This window comes from Chlorocebus sabaeus, chromosome 5, assembly GCF_047675955.1.
Source record: "Chlorocebus sabaeus isolate Y175 chromosome 5, mChlSab1.0.hap1, whole genome shotgun sequence".
Taxonomy (NCBI): domain Eukaryota; kingdom Metazoa; phylum Chordata; class Mammalia; order Primates; family Cercopithecidae; genus Chlorocebus; species Chlorocebus sabaeus.
Window position 1 is genome coordinate 85,862,010 of NC_132908.1, and position 16,730 is coordinate 85,878,739.

The 16,730-nt window shown below is 49.6% G+C and overlaps 1 protein-coding gene across 9 annotated transcripts; it reads left to right on the top strand.

Moving 5' to 3' along the window:
* Positions 1-243: 243 nt before the first annotated feature.
* On the top strand, positions 244-15,169 carry ZNF778 (zinc finger protein 778). 9 transcript variants are annotated; one of them, XM_073015667.1, is made up of 8 exons: positions 244-718; positions 3,690-3,845; positions 4,725-4,816; positions 5,661-5,787; positions 5,856-5,945; positions 7,065-7,148; positions 8,270-8,346; positions 9,351-9,533. In XM_073015667.1, exons 1-8 carry the CDS (start codon positions 676-678, stop codon positions 9,369-9,371), a joined length of 690 nt encoding a protein of 229 aa, XP_072871768.1. In that variant the 5' UTR covers positions 244-675; the 3' UTR covers positions 9,372-9,533. The 9 variants fall into 9 exon arrangements, with proteins under 9 accessions (XP_072871768.1, XP_072871761.1, XP_072871765.1 ...); XM_073015660.1 differs by having other exon boundaries at positions 250-718; positions 9,411-15,169; XM_073015664.1 differs by having other exon boundaries at positions 250-718; positions 3,697-3,845; positions 9,411-15,169.
* The last annotated feature ends 1,561 nt before the right edge of the window (positions 15,170-16,730 follow it).

Sequence of the window (16,730 nt, forward strand, 5' to 3'; positions counted from 1 at the left end):
TGGCTGTGCCCGCCCAACCTCGCCCTCCTGGTCTGTTCCGGTCCCGCAGTCGCGTCCAGAGACCTGATCCTTACGTCCGCCTGGTCCTCCGGGACTATCTCTGCCTCCAGCCGGGTTCGCGAGAGCGCCACGGGGCCCTCCCACACGCTCGCGGAAGAAACGACAACCTCTCCGCGCCGTAGGCCAACGGTTCGACCCGGACGCTGGAGGCGGACGTGACGCCAGAGACGCGCCGACACCTCTTCCGGCGCCGGCTCCGCCGCTTCCTGTGCGACGGCTGCGCCCGCTCTTGGGGCAGACCGTCCCGGCGCCGCAGAGTTCCGCACGTGTCCCGGGGCCGTCCGCGGGGGACCTGGCCCGGGAGTGGTCGCTCGCCCGCCCCGCGCCCCCGGCACCGCTTCTAGAAGGGAAAGTCGCCGCCGCTCGCTGTGGACCCGAGCCGCGCCTCCAGTCCGCGGAGCTGGTGAGAGAGGGGCCTTCTGCTTCCTTCACTTTGATCAGGGCGTGTTTCTGTGAGAATCTGGCTTCGGCTTTGACGTTTTTTGTGTTTCTGGCCCATTGTGTTGGGACCGAAGCGTAAGGTAGACCCCTGAGCGCCCGGGGCGTGCCGCTCCCGGTGAAGGTTACCCTGTGGGGACCAGCGGGACTTCCAGGCCCGGCCCCCGGGGAGGACGGATGCGGCCGTCATCCCGCCCGGCCTGGAGTCATCGAATCCGCGGTGAGCAGCGTGTTTCGACTATTTTCTCACGTTTTGCTTTAAAAAAATCTGAATCTATTAAAAATATGAACGTCTACTACAAGGAATATTCACTGTAGTCGTTTTCCTCCTTTTTAGTACTAGGCCATGTTTTATCTCTCCGCCAATAAATAAACTATTATTTGAGTATAACTAAGTTGAAAATAAACTGCACACGTGATACTTAACTTTTAAATACTTGGTAAAGCGTCTTAAGGACATTGTCCTACTGAAACCACAATACTAGTATTTCACCTAAGAAAGTTAAAAATAGGCCGGGCGCGGTGGCTCACGCCTGTAATCCCAGCACTTTGGGAGGCCGAGGGGGGCAGATCACGAGGTCAGGAGATCGAGACCATCCTGGCTAACACGGTGAAACCCCGTCTCTACTAAAAATACAAAAAACTAGCCGGGCGAGGTGGGGGGCGCCTGTAGTCGCAGCTACTCGGGAGGCCGAGGTAGGAGAATGGCGTAAACCCGGGAGGCGGAGCTTGCAGTGAGCTGAGATCCGGCCACTGCACTCCAGCCTGGGCGACAGAGTGAGTCTCCGTCTCAAAAAAAAAAATAATAATAATTTAAAAAAATAAGGTCGGCTGGGCGCAATGGCTCAGGCTTGTAATCCCAGCACTCTGGGAGGCCGAGGCGGGTGGATCATCTGTGGTCGGGAGTTCAAGACCAGGCTGACTAACATGGAGAAACCCCGTCTCTACTAAAAGTACAAAATTAGCCCGGTGTGGTGGTGCATGCCTGTAATCCCAGCTAGTCCGGAGGCTGAGACAGGAGAATCGCTTGAAGCGGGGTGGCAGAGGTTGCGATGAGCCGAGATCGTGCCATTGCACTCCAGCCTGGGCAACAAGAGCGAAACTCCGTCTCAAGAAATAAAATAATAATAGTAACAATGAGGCCATCCATTGTCTACTTTGTGTGACATCTAGAATTGTCAGCATTTTGGGGACTAAGAGCCATTCAAGGTGTTTTTTTTTTTTTTTTTTTTTTTTTTTTTTTTTTTTGAGACGGAATCTCGCTCTGTCGCCCAGGCTGGAGTACAGCCACCGGATCTTGGCTCACTACAAGCTCCACCTCCCGGGTTTACGCCATTCTCCTGCCTCAACCTCACTGGTAGCTGGGGCTACAGGCGTCCGCCACCTCGCCCAGCTAGTTTTTTGTATTTTTTAGTAGAGACGGGGTTTCACCGGGTTAGCCAGGATGGCCTCAATCTCCTGACCTCGGGATCCGCCCGTCTCGGCCTCTCAAAGTGCTGAGATTACAGGCTTGAGCCACCGCGCCCGGCCGCCATTCAAGGTTTATACGTTCCCATCGTTTATGTCTTTTCACCTAGAACAACCCCTATCATTTCTCTAGCACCTTATGCCTTTGGGTCCACGAGGTCTCAGATGGCTGAGTTCAGCCTTAGTCACCTCATGTCCCATGTTAGCTGTTCCTTCTCTGTGCTGATTCCAAGCCCCAGCCTATTTCTCAAAAGGTCAAGGGTCAGCTGCATAGATGACTGTTGAGAGGGTGTAGATTTACTCTAAAATCCCAGAGGGCTCTGAGTCTTATCAGTGCTTGCCAGAGGCATCCAACGGCATCCTGTTTACCATGGACACCGTGTCATTGGGTCTGCTGGGTCATTTCTACCAAGTGCTTCAGAAGCTTGTCCTGCACCCTGAATGTGCAAGGATCCACACTTGGCACTGGCAGCCTTATAGGCAACTGTGTAGAGCATTAAAGCTGTTATATATGTTGTTCCTAAAATTAAAAGATCTGCAGAGTGTTGGGCCTCTTTTTTGGTTATAGGTGTTATGAGGTGCAGTAACTTGGAGGTGCATATTGGAGGGGATGTCTTTATGTAATCCAGGCTACTGAACTGACAGAAACTATGGCCCCTGAATCACAAGCTCTCTATAGTGTATATTTCATATGAAGGTATCTAAAATGTGTTTATTTCCTGTTCACTGTGTCCAACCAGCCTAATGTCAGCGTGGTGTATGAGTGCAGTCTGAGGGTCAGGTCCTCTGGGGATGATGTTAAGGCAGAGAACTGAATGTTACATCCCTTTTTGAAGCAGGGAAAAGAACCTGTGCAGGTGACACCGAACTCAACACATTTGTGGGTCTTTTAGCCCAAAGACCCTGCACATCCCCTCTACCCCCCAGTTTCAGACACCTAGTAGTAAGTACAGTTTATACAAGGAGAATGGACATGTTTTTCTGACATGTGAAACTTTACTGTTTTAGTCACCTCATCAGTAGAGTAAGAAAGTACAGCTCTAGATCTACCTTTGTCCTGCTGGGGAGTGACCACAGACTCAGGAGTACAAACTGACGAGCCCAGGGTGGGGTGCGGTGGCTAATACCTGTAATCCCAGCACTTTGGGAGGCTGAGGTGGGCGGATCACGAGGTCAGGAGATCAAGACCATCCTGGCTGACATGGTGAAACCCCACCTCTACTAAAAATACAAAAACTTAGCCAGTCATGGTGGCACGTGCCTGTAGTCCTAGCTATTTGGGAGGCCAAGGCAGGAGAACTGCTTGAACCTGGGAGGTGGAGGTTGCAGTGAGCCGAGATCGCACCATTGCACTCCAGCTTGAGTGACAGCGAGACTCTGTCTCAAAAAAAAAAACCAAAAAGACTGACGAGGTGGTTGAACCTGTACCAGCTGTCGTGGTTCACCACTTCCCGAGTGGATGGTGTGGGACCAGTTCGTTATCTGAATCCAGGCTGTTTTAGGTATAAACACGGGTGAAATCTGTGAATGGCTGTTCTGATAATTAAATAAGGCTTCTGCTGTCTTCTGACCCATATACTGCTCTTCAGTAGGTGACGTGGATATTACTAATCCTCGACAGAGTGTACTGGGTATAGTAGCTTTCACATGTGTCATCTGCAGAAACAAGGTAATGCATGAGGTTTGATAACTGGGAAGTAATGCTTCTTCGTTATGGTTGCTAGGAAATAGGGATCCAGCCATCCCTGGGTCAGGAGGGATAGAGACTGCACCATCCACACAGATTCACAGGCCACCCTGCAGTGGCCTTGGCTTCAGGAAAGGAGCATTCAGATGCTTCCGTCAGCCTCCCAGGATGGCAGCCCCTGACCTAGCCCATGGTAAGTCCTGGTGGGGCTCCTCACAGCCTCTGGTATAGGTCCTGATACACAGTGTGAGTCCCATGGACGGGGCCTGAGTAGTCCCGCTCCAGGTTCCTATTGGAGCTGCTGGAGTGAGCCAGAGACCGCTGGCCTGTAAGTCAGCCCGGGTGTGTGTGCTTTGGGGAGGGATGATTCGTAAACCCCATGAGTTTTCTCACCAAGGGCAAATGAAAAGTCACATTTCTCAGGGCTTACAGTTCCGTATCTGCAATAGGAGCCTGTTACCATTTCTTGGAGGGCAGCATAGCTCACAAACCTTTTGTGTCGCCAGGTGAGACAGACTACCCTGGCACTGTATGGCTGTGTGTGTGTGTGTGTGTGTGTGTGTGAGTTTTCCTGAGGCATTGTATGGCTGTGTGTGTTTGTGTATGTGTTTTCCTGAGGCATTGTATGGCTGTGTGTGTGTGTGTGTTTGTGTGTGTGTCTTTTTTTTTTTTTTTTTTTTTTTTTTTTTTGAGACGGAGTCTTGCTGTGTCACCCAGGCTGGAGTGCAGTGGCCGGATCTCAGCTCACTGCAAGCTCCTCCTCTCGGGTTCACGCCATTCTCCTGCCTCAGCCTCCCGAGTAGCTGGGACTACAGGCACCTGCCACTTCGCCCGGCTAGTTTTTTTTTTGTATGTTTAGTAGAGACGGGGTTTCACCGTGTTAGCCAGGATGGTCTCGATCTCCTGACCTCATGATCCGCCCGTCTCAGCCTCCCAAGTGTGTGTGTCTTTTCCCGAGTGTGCAGCAGTAGACGGGAATTTCCCGCTAGGATGGAATGACTTCCAGGTCCGTGAGCGTGGCATTAGGGTCAGCTCTGGGTTCTCATGCCTTCTTACCTTCTTTGTTTTTTAGGAGGTCATGTTTCTAGGGACTCAATCTGCCTTCATGAAGAACAGACACAGGCAGCAGGGATGGTGGCTGGCTGGCTGATAAATTGTTATCAGGTATGCAAAAACTGTATTTTTCTAAAAATAACATACTGGTATTCAGCAGACAGACAGGTTTCTGTCTGAGCAGATTTATCTCCACTGCCTCACTCAAGGACCGAATCCCTAGTTGAGCCCCCAGGGAGAAGAGCCTGGCTGGTCAGGTGTGACTGAAAATCCTCCCCGTATTTCAGCGTTACTTTTTTTTTTTTTTTTTTTTTTGAGATGGAGTCTCGTTTTGTTGCCCAGGCTGGAGAACACTGACGTAATCTCGGCTCACTGCCATCTCCACCTCCCAGGTTCAAGCAATTCTCCTACCTCAGCCTCCCAAGTAGCTGGGATTACAAGTGCCTGTCACCACGCCTGTCTAATTTTTGTATTTTTAGTAGAGACGGAGTTTTGCCACGTTGGCCAGGCTGGTCTTGAACTCCTGACCTCAGGTGATCCACCCGCCTTGGCCTCCCAAAGTGCTGGGATTACAGGTGTGTGTCGCTGCGCCCGGCCTCAGCGTGCCCTGACGCATAGTAAGGAAGGGGAAAGTGTCCTCTCTGGGAACTTATTTCCACATCACGAGTTATCATGTGTTTGTAATGCGCTCAGGAGAGGGATATAAGGCGAGAGGAGCGTCCAGTGAGTGGGTGAGAGAAGTTCACATATTGGAGTTGCCGTTGTGGCCGTATGACTAGAGGAGATCGACTGTGTGTGTGTGGGGGCAGAGAAGGGTTCCCAGGACTGCTGGGCCATGGGGTAGACAGTAGGAGACCTCACAGTCCCATGTAGGTGTAGGGCCCCGTTTCCTCCTCCTCCAGTGAACACTGATGGACACGTTGAGTGGCTTCAACCATCATGTGTGATGATTTAGGACTCAGTGACCTTTGATGACGTGGCTGTGGACTTCACCCAGGAGGAATGGACTTTACTGGACCCATCTCAGAGAGACCTCTACAGAGATGTGATGCTGGAAAACTACGAGAACCTGGCCTCAGTAGGTGAGGCTGCCACCGTTCTTTGCAACTTCTGTGGAGCTGATACATGATATGTCCTTACTGTGTTCCAGGATTGTTGACGGCAAAGCCGAGTACCGTGGGAAGTAACAGATATAATGGGCTTGATGCTAGCGTGATCGTTTCCAGAATGTGGTCCTGGGGTCAGTAGCATCACCATCACTCATCTAGAAACGTGCATTCTCAGGCCGCACCTGTGACACGTTGGATCAGAATGTCTGCTGTGGGGGTCCTGTCATCTCTGCTTTAACAAGCCCTCCCTGTGAAGCCGACTCACTCTAACACTGAGAACCACTGGGTAGTAGTTTCCCAAGCGAATGAAGATCTCTTTTTGCACTTCTGTTATTTCCTGTTTGAATAGAAGTCTTAGTGGTTTTTACATGTATATTTAAGCCTGAATGTGGGCTTCAGGGATCAGAGATAAACCAGTTTCTTTGGGGCACAGAAAGATGGAGTACTTGCACTTTGAGCTCCTTCGAAACAATTTCACTGCATTCTTTAGAAATGTAGTTCCTGGCACGCCACTGCACTCCAGCCTGGGTGACAGAGCGAGACTCCATCTCAAAAACATAAAATAAAATAATGTAGTTCCTGGCCAGGTGCAATGGCTCATGCCTGTAATCCCAGCACTTTGGGGGCCAGGTGTGGTGGCTCACGCCTGTAATCCCAGTACTTTGGGAGGCTGGACACGGTGACTCAAACGCCTGTAATCCCAGCACTTTGGGAAGCCAGACATGGTGGCTCAGTGCTGTGATCCTAGCACTCTGGGAGGCCGGGCGCAGTGGCTCAGGGCTGTGATCCCAGCACTCTGGGAGGCCAGGTGCAGTGGCTCATGCCTGTAATCCCAGCACTCTGGGAGGCTGGGCGTGGTGGCTCAGGGCTGTGATCCCAGCACTCTGGCAGGCCGGGGCGGAAGGATCGTGAGGTCAGGAGATTGAGACCATCCTGACTAACATGGTGAATCCCCATCTTCTCTACTAAAAATACAAAAAATTAGCCGGGTGTGGTGGCGGACGCCTGTAGTCCCAGCTATTCGGGAGGCTGAGGCAGGAGAATCGCTTGAACCCAGGAGGCGGAGCTTTCTGTGAGCTGAGATTGTGCCACTGCACTCCAGCCTGGGGGACAGAGCGAGACTCCATTTCAAAACAAAACAAAAAAAAAACGAAAACAAAAAAACAAGGAAATGTAGTTCCTGTTTCATGGGTAGGTTTGTCATCCCCTGCCTGAGCCTCTTCCATTGATGTCTCTTTCCCTGTGTACAGGACATGACCTGTTCAAACCCAGTGTGATCTGTTGGCTGGAAGAGGAAGAGGAGTTGAGGGCAGAGCAGAGAGGAGTTCTCCAAGGTGAGTGAGTGTGAAGAGCACCCCTGGTCGATGTCAAGTTTAGCAGCTGCGGGAGGATCCTGAGTGTCGAGTTTGGTGGCTGTGGGAGGATCGTGAGTGTACGTTTTAAGATGCATTCTGGCACACAACATGAGGCCATTGGACTCAAAAGTTCTGGGAAGAGAGAGCAAGACTCTGTCTCGCAAAAAAAAAAACAAAAAAGAAGAAGAAACAAAACCCTGCTCTTTTGTTCTTTGAGATTGTGGTTTTTTTGTTTTGTTTTGTTTTGTTTGAGATGGAGTCTTGTTCTGTTGCCCAGGCTGGAGTGTAGTGGCACAATTTCGGCTCACTGCAAACTCTGCCTCCTGGGTTCACGCGATTCTTCTGCCTCACCTCCCGAGTAGCTGGGATTACAGGCGTGTGCCACCACACCCGGCTAATTTTTTTGCTTGTTTGTTTTGTATTTTGTTGTTGTTTTTTTTTTTTTTGAGACAGAGTCCAGGCTGGAGTGCAGTGGCCAGATCTCAGCTCACTGCAAGCTCCGCCTCCCAGGTTCATGCCATTCTCCTGCCTCAGCCTCCCGAGTAGCTGGGACTACAGGCGCCCGCCACGTGGCCCGGCTAGTTTTTTGTATTTTTTAGTAGAGACGGGCTTTCACCGTGTTAGCCAGGATGGTCTCAATCTCCTGACCTCATGATCCGCCTGTCTCGGCCTCCCAAAGTGCTGGGATTACAGGCTTGAGCCACTGCGCCCAGCCTGATTTTTGTATTTTTGGTAGTGACAAGGTTTCACCATGTTGGTCAGGCTGGTCTCGAACTCCTGACCTCGTGATCCACCCACCTTGGCCTCGAAAAGTGTTGGGATTACAGGCGTGAGCCACCACGCCCAGACGAGTTTGTGTTTTTAATGTATGCTCTTCGTCCAGATCTTTCCTGCTTTCTGTTCACCATCACATTTGTTTTTTGTGGACCAAATTTACTTTTAAATCTTCTAAATTATGACTCCCAGTTCTTGTGATTCCAAATTTTACACATAGCCAAACTTCTCCAATCTATCTTTGCTTTATTTTTTTTGCCATGTCTTATATGAAAACAAATAACAATGAGTTTGATCGTTTTTAGGTCTTTTTTTTTTCTTTTCAGAATGGCGACTTAAAACCAAAGGGCCAGCACTTCGGCAGGATAGATCTTGGTGCAGAACATCAAAGGAGACACAAACGGTAAAATTAACAAGAGAGATTTTTTTTATTTATCACACTCATAAAACATTGGGAATTCCACTATAGAAAATGAGCAAAATTGAGAGAATGTAGAGAAGCAGGATTCACTCAGGTGGGGACTGTCTGTAGAGAACACTCTGAATGTGTGGAATTTGGGAGGGCCTCATCCTGTCTTGAAACTTGGTGCTTCAGACACACGTCAGCACACGTGACAAGGCATTGAGATTGCAGAGCTGTTTCGTGAGCGCAGACTTTTCAAAGTTAGAGCAGATGGCACAGGATTCCTTTTTTTTTTTTGAGATGAAGTCTCACTCTGTCGCCAGGCTGGAGTGCAATGGCATGATCTCGGCTCACTGCAAGCTCCACCTCCCCAGTTCAAGCGATTCTTCTGACTCAGCCTCCCGAGTAGCTGGACCAGAACTAGAGGCGTGTGCCACCACGCCCAGCTAATTTTTGTATTTTTAGTAGAGATGGGGTTTGACCATTTTGGCCAGGATGGTCTCGATCTCTTGACCTCGTGATCCTCCCACCTTAACCTCCCAAAGTACTGGGATTACAGACGTGAGCCACTGCTCCCGGCCGATTCTTTCTTTTTTGAGATGGAGTTTTGCTCTTGTTGCCCAGGCTGGAGTGCAGTGGCGCGATCTCAGCTCACTGCAACTTCTGCCTCCCTGGTTCAAGCCATTCTCCTGCCTAAGCCTCCTGAGTAGCTGGAATTACAGGCATGTGCCACCACACCCGGTTAATTTTGTATTTTTAATAGAGACAGGGTTTCTCCACGTTGGTCAGGCTGGTCTTGAACTCCTGACCTCAGGTGATCCACCCGCCTCAGCCTCCCAAAGTGCTGGGATTACAGGCATGAGCCACCGCGCCCATCCTGATGTCACAGGATTCTTGCAGGTGCGCTCCTCATTTGACTTGAAAGACATCTACAGGGCAGGAGCTGCATGCATGTTATGAAAATGGCAGAAATCGTAATTGTCATCGTCATACTCTGTCTTCAGCTGGGTGAGATCTATGAATAAGCCTCAGCAATCCCCTGACCGCCACTCATTCTCCACCAGCAGGCAAGAAGCCACAATGGAGGGCAGCTCTGTGACCGCACACAGTGTGGAGAAGCTTTCAGTGAACACTCAGGCCTCGGCACACACGTGAGAACTCAAAATACAGGAGACAGTTGTGTGTCTAATCATTATGAGAAAGACTTTTTTATTCCATGCCAGAAAACTTTGTTCAAAATTGGAGAGCAGTTTTCTGTGTTGGATCAGTGTGGAAAAGCCTTTAGCCCTACTCCAAATGTTGTTTACCGGCAAAGATGCACTCGGGACAAACCTCTTGACTGCAGTGACTGTGGGGAAGCAGTCCTTAATCAGTCATACCTTCAGGCACGTGTGGGAACTCACAGTGGAGAAGGAACATGGAAATGGAAGCAGTGTGGGAAGGCTCTCACTCACTCCACAGGCTGTGCCACGCCTGTTGAAATGCTTGCTGTCAGGAACCCCCACGTATGCAGGGAATGTGGGAAGGCCTTTAGAGACACTGCCTACCTTACTAGTCACATGCGAGTCCACACTGGGGAGAAGCCCTGTGAATTGGAGGAATGTGGAAAAGCCTCCCCTGTTGCTTCCGGCCTAACTGCACTTGTAAGAATTGATGCTGCAGAGAAGCCCTGTGAATGTAACGAATATGGAAAAACCTTCACTGGATGCTCAGGTCTTTCTAAACACGTCCAAACACGCCCTGGAAAGAAGCTCTCTGAATGGAAGGACTGTGGGAAAGCCTGCAGTGGGTTTTATCTACTGAACGAACATGTGAAAACTCGCATGAGGGAGAAGCCCTTTGCATGTGTGGTTTGCGGAAAATATTTTAGAAATTCCTCCTGCCTTAATAATCATGTTCGAATTCACACTGGAATAAAACCCTATACATGTAGCTACTGTGGGAAGGCCTTCACCGTGCGCTGTGGCCTTACTAGACACGTACGAACACACACGGGCGAGAAGCCATACACGTGTAAGGACTGTGGGAAAGCCTTCTGTACGTCCTCAGGCCTTACCGAGCACGTAAGGACTCACACTGGAGAGAAACCCTATGAATGTAAAGATTGTGGGAAATCCTTCACTGTTTCTTCAAGCCTGACTGAACATGCGAGAATCCATACTGGAGAGAAACCCTACGAATGTAAGCAATGTGGCAAAGCCTTCACGGGGCGCTCAGGCCTCACTAAACACACGCGGACACACACCGGGGAGAAGCCCTATGAATGTAAGGACTGTGGGAAAGCCTACAATAGGGTTTATCTACTAAATGAACATGTGAAAACTCACACAGAGGAGAAGCCTTTTATATGTATGATATGCGGGAAATCCTTCAGAAATTCCTCATGCCTGAATAAGCACATTCAGATTCACACTGGAATAAAACCTTATGAATGTAAGGACTGTGGGAAAACGTTCACTGTTTCTTCGAGCCTAACTGAGCACATACGAACTCACACTGGAGAGAAGCCTTATGAATGTAGAGTATGCGGAAAGGCCTTTACCACGTCCTCACACCTTGTTGTGCACATAAGAACCCACACTGGAGAGAAACCCTACATATGTAAGGAGTGTGGGAAAGCCTTTGCTTCCTCCTCACACCTTATCGAACACAGACGGACTCACACAGGAGAGAAACCTTATGTATGTAACGAGTGTGGAAAAGCCTTCCGTGCCTCCTCTCACCTGCGTAAACATGGAAGAATCCACACTGGGCAGAAACCCTATAAATGCAAGGAATGCGGGAAAGCCTACAGTAGGTTTTATCTACTAAAAGAACATTTAAAAACTTACACTGAAGAGCAGCTTTTTGTATGTAAGGACTGTGGAAAATCTTTTAAAAATTCCTCATGCCTTAACCATCATGCTCAAATTCACACTGCTGAGAAGCCTTACTAATGTAAGGAATGCGGGGAAGCTGTCAGCTGCACTCATTCACGTGGAAAACATGAAAGACCTCTCGCTCTCCAGATGCCCATCACTTGAGTGTGGCCATCAGCATCGTGTCACAACCCGGCAGGCAGGAACTCAGCCTGGAGCCCTACGGCAGCAGACGCAGAGAAAGCCCTCAATGTGCTCTCGGGTTTTGCTAAATATGGAAGGTATCCAGTGGAGAGAACCTTATTGACATGTGATACGTAGCAGCGTTGTTGCTGTTCTGCTCAGTACTTTGATGATCCCTCGTGATCTCACAGTGGAGAAAAACCTTAGGAGGGTGAGAATTGTTGGGAAGTCATTCTTTACATGATATCGTTCCTCAATCTTTAGTAAACGAGGGATTGACACTTGAAGTGTTATGAATGTACAGAAGATAGGAATCACTTCCCCGTGTCCTGAAACCTTGTGGGCTAACAGAGACACGTCTTTCTGGGGGTTCTGTAGACATGTTTTGAACCTGTATGATGCTGCACTGATCATTCTTGGAGTGAGGACTGTTCCCTGTAGAAATCCTCCAGTCTGATTGCTATACTGTCCGAGTCGCAGCCTGGCTAAGAGTGGGCCTGGAGGATCAGATGTGATCCTGTGTGAGCAGCATAGGCTCTGGTTGGTTAGTCTTGAGGACTCAGATGTGATGCTGTGTGAGCAGCGCAGGCTGTGGTTGGTTAGTCTTAAGGATCCAGATGTGATCCTGTGTGAGCAGCGTAGGCTGTGGTTGGTTAGTCTTGAGGACTCAGACGTGATTCTGTGTGAGCAGCGTAGGCTGTGGTTGGTTAGTCTTAAGGATCCAGATGTGATCCTGTGTGAGCAGCGTAGGCTGTGGTTGGTTAGTCTTGAGGACTCAGATGTGATCCTCTGTGAGCAGTGTAGGCTGTGGTTGGTTAGTCTTGCTCTTAGGCATGACCCACCTGTAGGATCCCACACTGGCCAAGGTGGGGGCATAACACAGGTCTGCATTTTATGAAAATGCCCTTGTTCCTCTCCCATACCTGATCCCTTCAGATAAAACAAAAGGGGGCCAGGAGGGGCAGAGTGGAGAGGGGCGAGGTCAGTGCTGTGAGATGCCCCCGTTTCATGGCCGTGGAGGGAGAGCCACACCAGCCCACGTGGGGAGGAGGGAATTCCTGTACCTCAGACAGTGCCGGATGGGTGAGAGCCCTGAGTGTCCCTGTTGACCTCCAGATCCTCTTCATAGCACACAGAGCAGTCCTGGCAGCTGCTGAATCCAGCAGTTCTGGGGCAGGAGCCGCTTGTGTGTGCTGCCCCTTTGTGTACCATTAAAACAGACCAGGGACGTGGCTGGTCCTGATGTTCCACGGCGCTTGGCACTGTCACTGGCGCTTCCTGGATGAGGCCCTTAAACACACCCAGCAGCAGAGCAAGGCCCCCATGTCTGTGACACGAATGTGTGTCCTCTGGCTGCAGCAATCTTGGGTTAGGTTTTTTGTGGCCATCGGGGCAGCAGCTGCTTGGCGACTGTTTCTGTGGTGTTGAACCCCCACGGTATAAAGGTAATCTACAGCGAGGTGAACAATAAGTCCTGGATGGACAAACCTGTGCACCTTCATGTTATGTGTGTGAAATCCTGGATGGACAGACCCGTGTACCTTCGCGTTATGTGTTTGAAATCCTGGATGGACAGACCCGTGCACTTTCATGTTACGTGTTTGAAATCCTGGATGGACAGACCCGTGTACCTTCATGTTACGTGTTTGAAATCCTGGATGGACAGACCCGTGCACCTTCACGTTACGTGTTTGAAATCCTGGATGGACAGACCCGTGCACCTTCACGTTACGTGTTTGAAATCCTGGATGGACAGACCCGTGCACCTTCATGTTATTACGTGTTTGAAATCTTGGATGTACAGACCCGTGCACCTCCACGTTACGTGTTTGAAATCCTGGATGGACAGACCCGTGCACCTTCACGTTACGTGTTTGAAATCCTGGATGGACAGACCCGTGCATCTTCATGTTATTGTGTGTTTGAAATCCTGGATGGACAGACCCGTGCACCTTCATGTTGCGTGTTTGAAATCCTGGATGGACAGACCCGTGCACCTTCACAGTACGTGTTTGAAATCCTGGATGGACAGACCCGTGCATCTTCATGTTATTATGTGTTTGAAATCCTGGATGGACAGACTCGTGCACCTTCATGTTGCATGTTTGAAATCCTGGGTGGACAGACCCGTGCACCTTCATGTTACGTGTTTGAAATCTTGGATGGACAGACTTGTGCACCTTCATGTTATTACGTGTTTGAAATCCTGGATGGACAGACCCGTGCACCTTCATGTTACGTGTTTGTTGTGGAGAGGAGTGGGTCATGCAATGTTTCTCTTGTGGGATTGAGTGTGACTATTTAGCTCATCTCTTGCCACCTTTACTTGTTGGCAGTGACACTAAAGGTCATCAGATTAGTGTGAACCACCCTGTGGGGTTGTAGCGGCTCCTGGACTGGTCTCAGATGCCATCCCAGTTGGCGGAAATAAGTCCTGCAGGTGTCCGCTGGAACTGACTCCCAGTGTCTGAGTCCAGAACGTGCGGGTCACAGGTGATGCCACATCTGCATCATCCTGGTGCTCGGACTCCGAGTGACAGCATCCTGAGCAGGCGGTAGCTCAGACACCACCCTGCCTGATAGGCCCACTGGTAGGTGGAGACATCACCCCAGCCTAGACCTCGTTAAGATGACTCCCCTCCCTTCAGTGGAGGTGACTTTACACACTTCTCCAGAACCTCCTCAGCAGCGATGTCCATGGACTGGTGTTCCTAAGGTGCAAATTCGATATTTGAGATTCTGTGATGAGCTGAGCTTGCTGTCCGCTAACCCGCGATCCTGGTGTAATCTCAGTCAGAACCTACAGCCCTGCACCTCTTGCCTGTAAGAAAATCTGTTAGGAGTTAGTAGTGTCTGTGAAGTCTTGATAATTGATGACAAATTTTTTTGTTTCACCAGGAGGCACCTGCCTCCTATCAGCCTCTGGGGAGGCTGCTGTCTGCCCAGTGCCTTCTCCTCCCCTGTAGCTTTCTGTCTCATCTCCTTACTCCGTTGACTTGGCTTCACACAGAGCCTCTTCTTTACACATTCTAACTGTTCACTTCGTACCTTCCTGCAGCAGAACTACAGACCTGCCACCCTGACCATTGTCAAACTCATCCCTTCCTCAGCTTTCTAACTCCTCAAGGATTTTATCACTGGACCCCCAACATTTCGAAGTGATTTTCTTGAGTAATACCATATGCTGTGATGTGGATGGGATTGGCTTGTCCTCACCAAGTCTCATGTTGAGCTTTGACTCTCAGTGTGGCAGTGCTGGGAGGGGGCCTGGTGGGGGTTTGGGTCATGGAGGCACCCTCCTGCATGGTTGGATACCATTCATTCTTGCTCTCTCAAGCCTGGATTGGTTCGTAGGGGAATGCATTAGTTACCAGGAGCATGGTGATGATAAAGCCACGCTGTCCCTTGGGTTTGGCTCACTGCCCCTGACCTTCTCTGCCCTGTTTGACACAGCAGATAGTCCTCACCAGAAGCAGGTTGGATGCCAGTGCCATGCTTATACAGCCTGCAGAACCTTGAGCCAAATAAGCCTCTTTCTAAGTTACCCAGTGTCAGATACATAGCAACGCAGACAGACTAAGACACCACGCATGATGGAAAACTGGGTTATGGGCAGGACTGCAAGTACTGCTTGTGCAGATACCTGTATTGCTCCTCCTGACTCCCAGAACGTGTTCTGTGCCACTTAGGGCAACTTATGCTCTCCTGTGTGACAATCTCCACTCCTGATGTCTGAGGGTTCCTCAGTGTAAGGTAAAACGTTAAAGGACCAATTGTATTAATTGTGTTCTATTTTTTTTTTGTTAGGATACATTTTCATCCTGGGGTCTTGCTGTGGGGGCTAGACCAACCCTCCCAGGGCTAGATCATTTCTAAAGATGGTAAACAACTTGCTGGGAACACCAGTGCATATGCAACTCAACTCACTGCATATGCAAATCGACACTGCATATGCAAATCGACACTGCATATGCAACTCAACTCACTGTGTATGCAAATCGACACTGCATATGCAACTCAACTCACTGCGTATGCAAATCGACACTGCATATACAACTCAAGTCGCACTGCATATGCAACATAACTGGCACTGCGTATGCAAATCAGCTCGCACTGCATATGCAAATCAACCGTTGCAACTACTTATTTCCAGCCACTTCCTTTTTCTAACTACCACACCAAGCCAATATTTCTCCTCCCTGAAGTCAGCCCAGGATGAGGCACTAGACAGCGGGATATGCTCTGTGCCCTTGGGCCTGCTGGAAGTATGCAGACTACCCAGCCCCAGACTTCATCCTGCCCCGTCCTGCCTTTCCTGTGAAAACCTGTAGCCTCTGCCTCCCCTGGACCTGACTTCTGCCCCTGCCCAGCTCTGCAGCTTCCCTGGGCCCTGTCTGCAGTGTTTTGTCCCTTCTCCTGACACTGTGAGTGATAAACTTCTTTCCATGTCCGTAACTAGATGTGTTCACTCTCTCACCTTGACGCGTCCACATCCAGGTGCGGTTTTCCTTATAGTCTTTCTACCTAAGCACATGTCCATGACAAGGTCTTACCCAGCCCAGGCATTCTTGAACTGTCTGTAAGAGCTGCGGTGTTGACTCCTGGGCAGTTTTATTCTTTCTCTCTACTGGTTCAACCTCATTAGGGAGTGACATTTTTTCCAAAGTGGTTGTGAAACAGCATCTCTTTGGGGTGCTGGCTTGCACTTCTCTTGATTATTGATAGTATGAACATGGTTTTACTTACGCTGGCTATTTTCCTTTTTGGATGAAATACCTGGACTTGTGTTTTTCTGATTTGTTTGGTATTTGTTCTTTTTTAGAAATGGGGAGGCTGTTGTGAGGTGAGATGGGGAGGCTGTTGTGAGGTGAGTCACCGCTTGTGACTTAGAAGATTGTAGTGGTTTCCACTTGACCTGTTTTCACTTTTGTGATGGTGCCTTAAGGAAAAAGTAAGGAAAAAGATTTCGCTGGGCGCGGTGGCTCATGCCTGTAATCCCATCATTTGGGGAGGCCGAGGCGGGTGAACCACAAGGTCAGGAGGTGAAGACCACCCTGGCCAACATGGTGAAACCCCATCTCTACTTAAAATAGAAAAATTAGCTAGATGTGGTGGTGTGTGCCTGTAATCCCAGCTCTTTAGGAGGCTGAGGCAGGAAAATCACTTGAACCCAGGAGGCACAGATTGCAGTGAGCCGAGATCGCACACTGCATTCCAGCCTGGCAACAGAGTGAGACTGTCTCAAAAAAAAAAAAAAGGAAAAAGATTTCTTAATTTTGGCATACTCAAATGTATACAACCTTTGCTTTATCTTCATCAGAAATTTCTTTTCCTCTAAGGCCT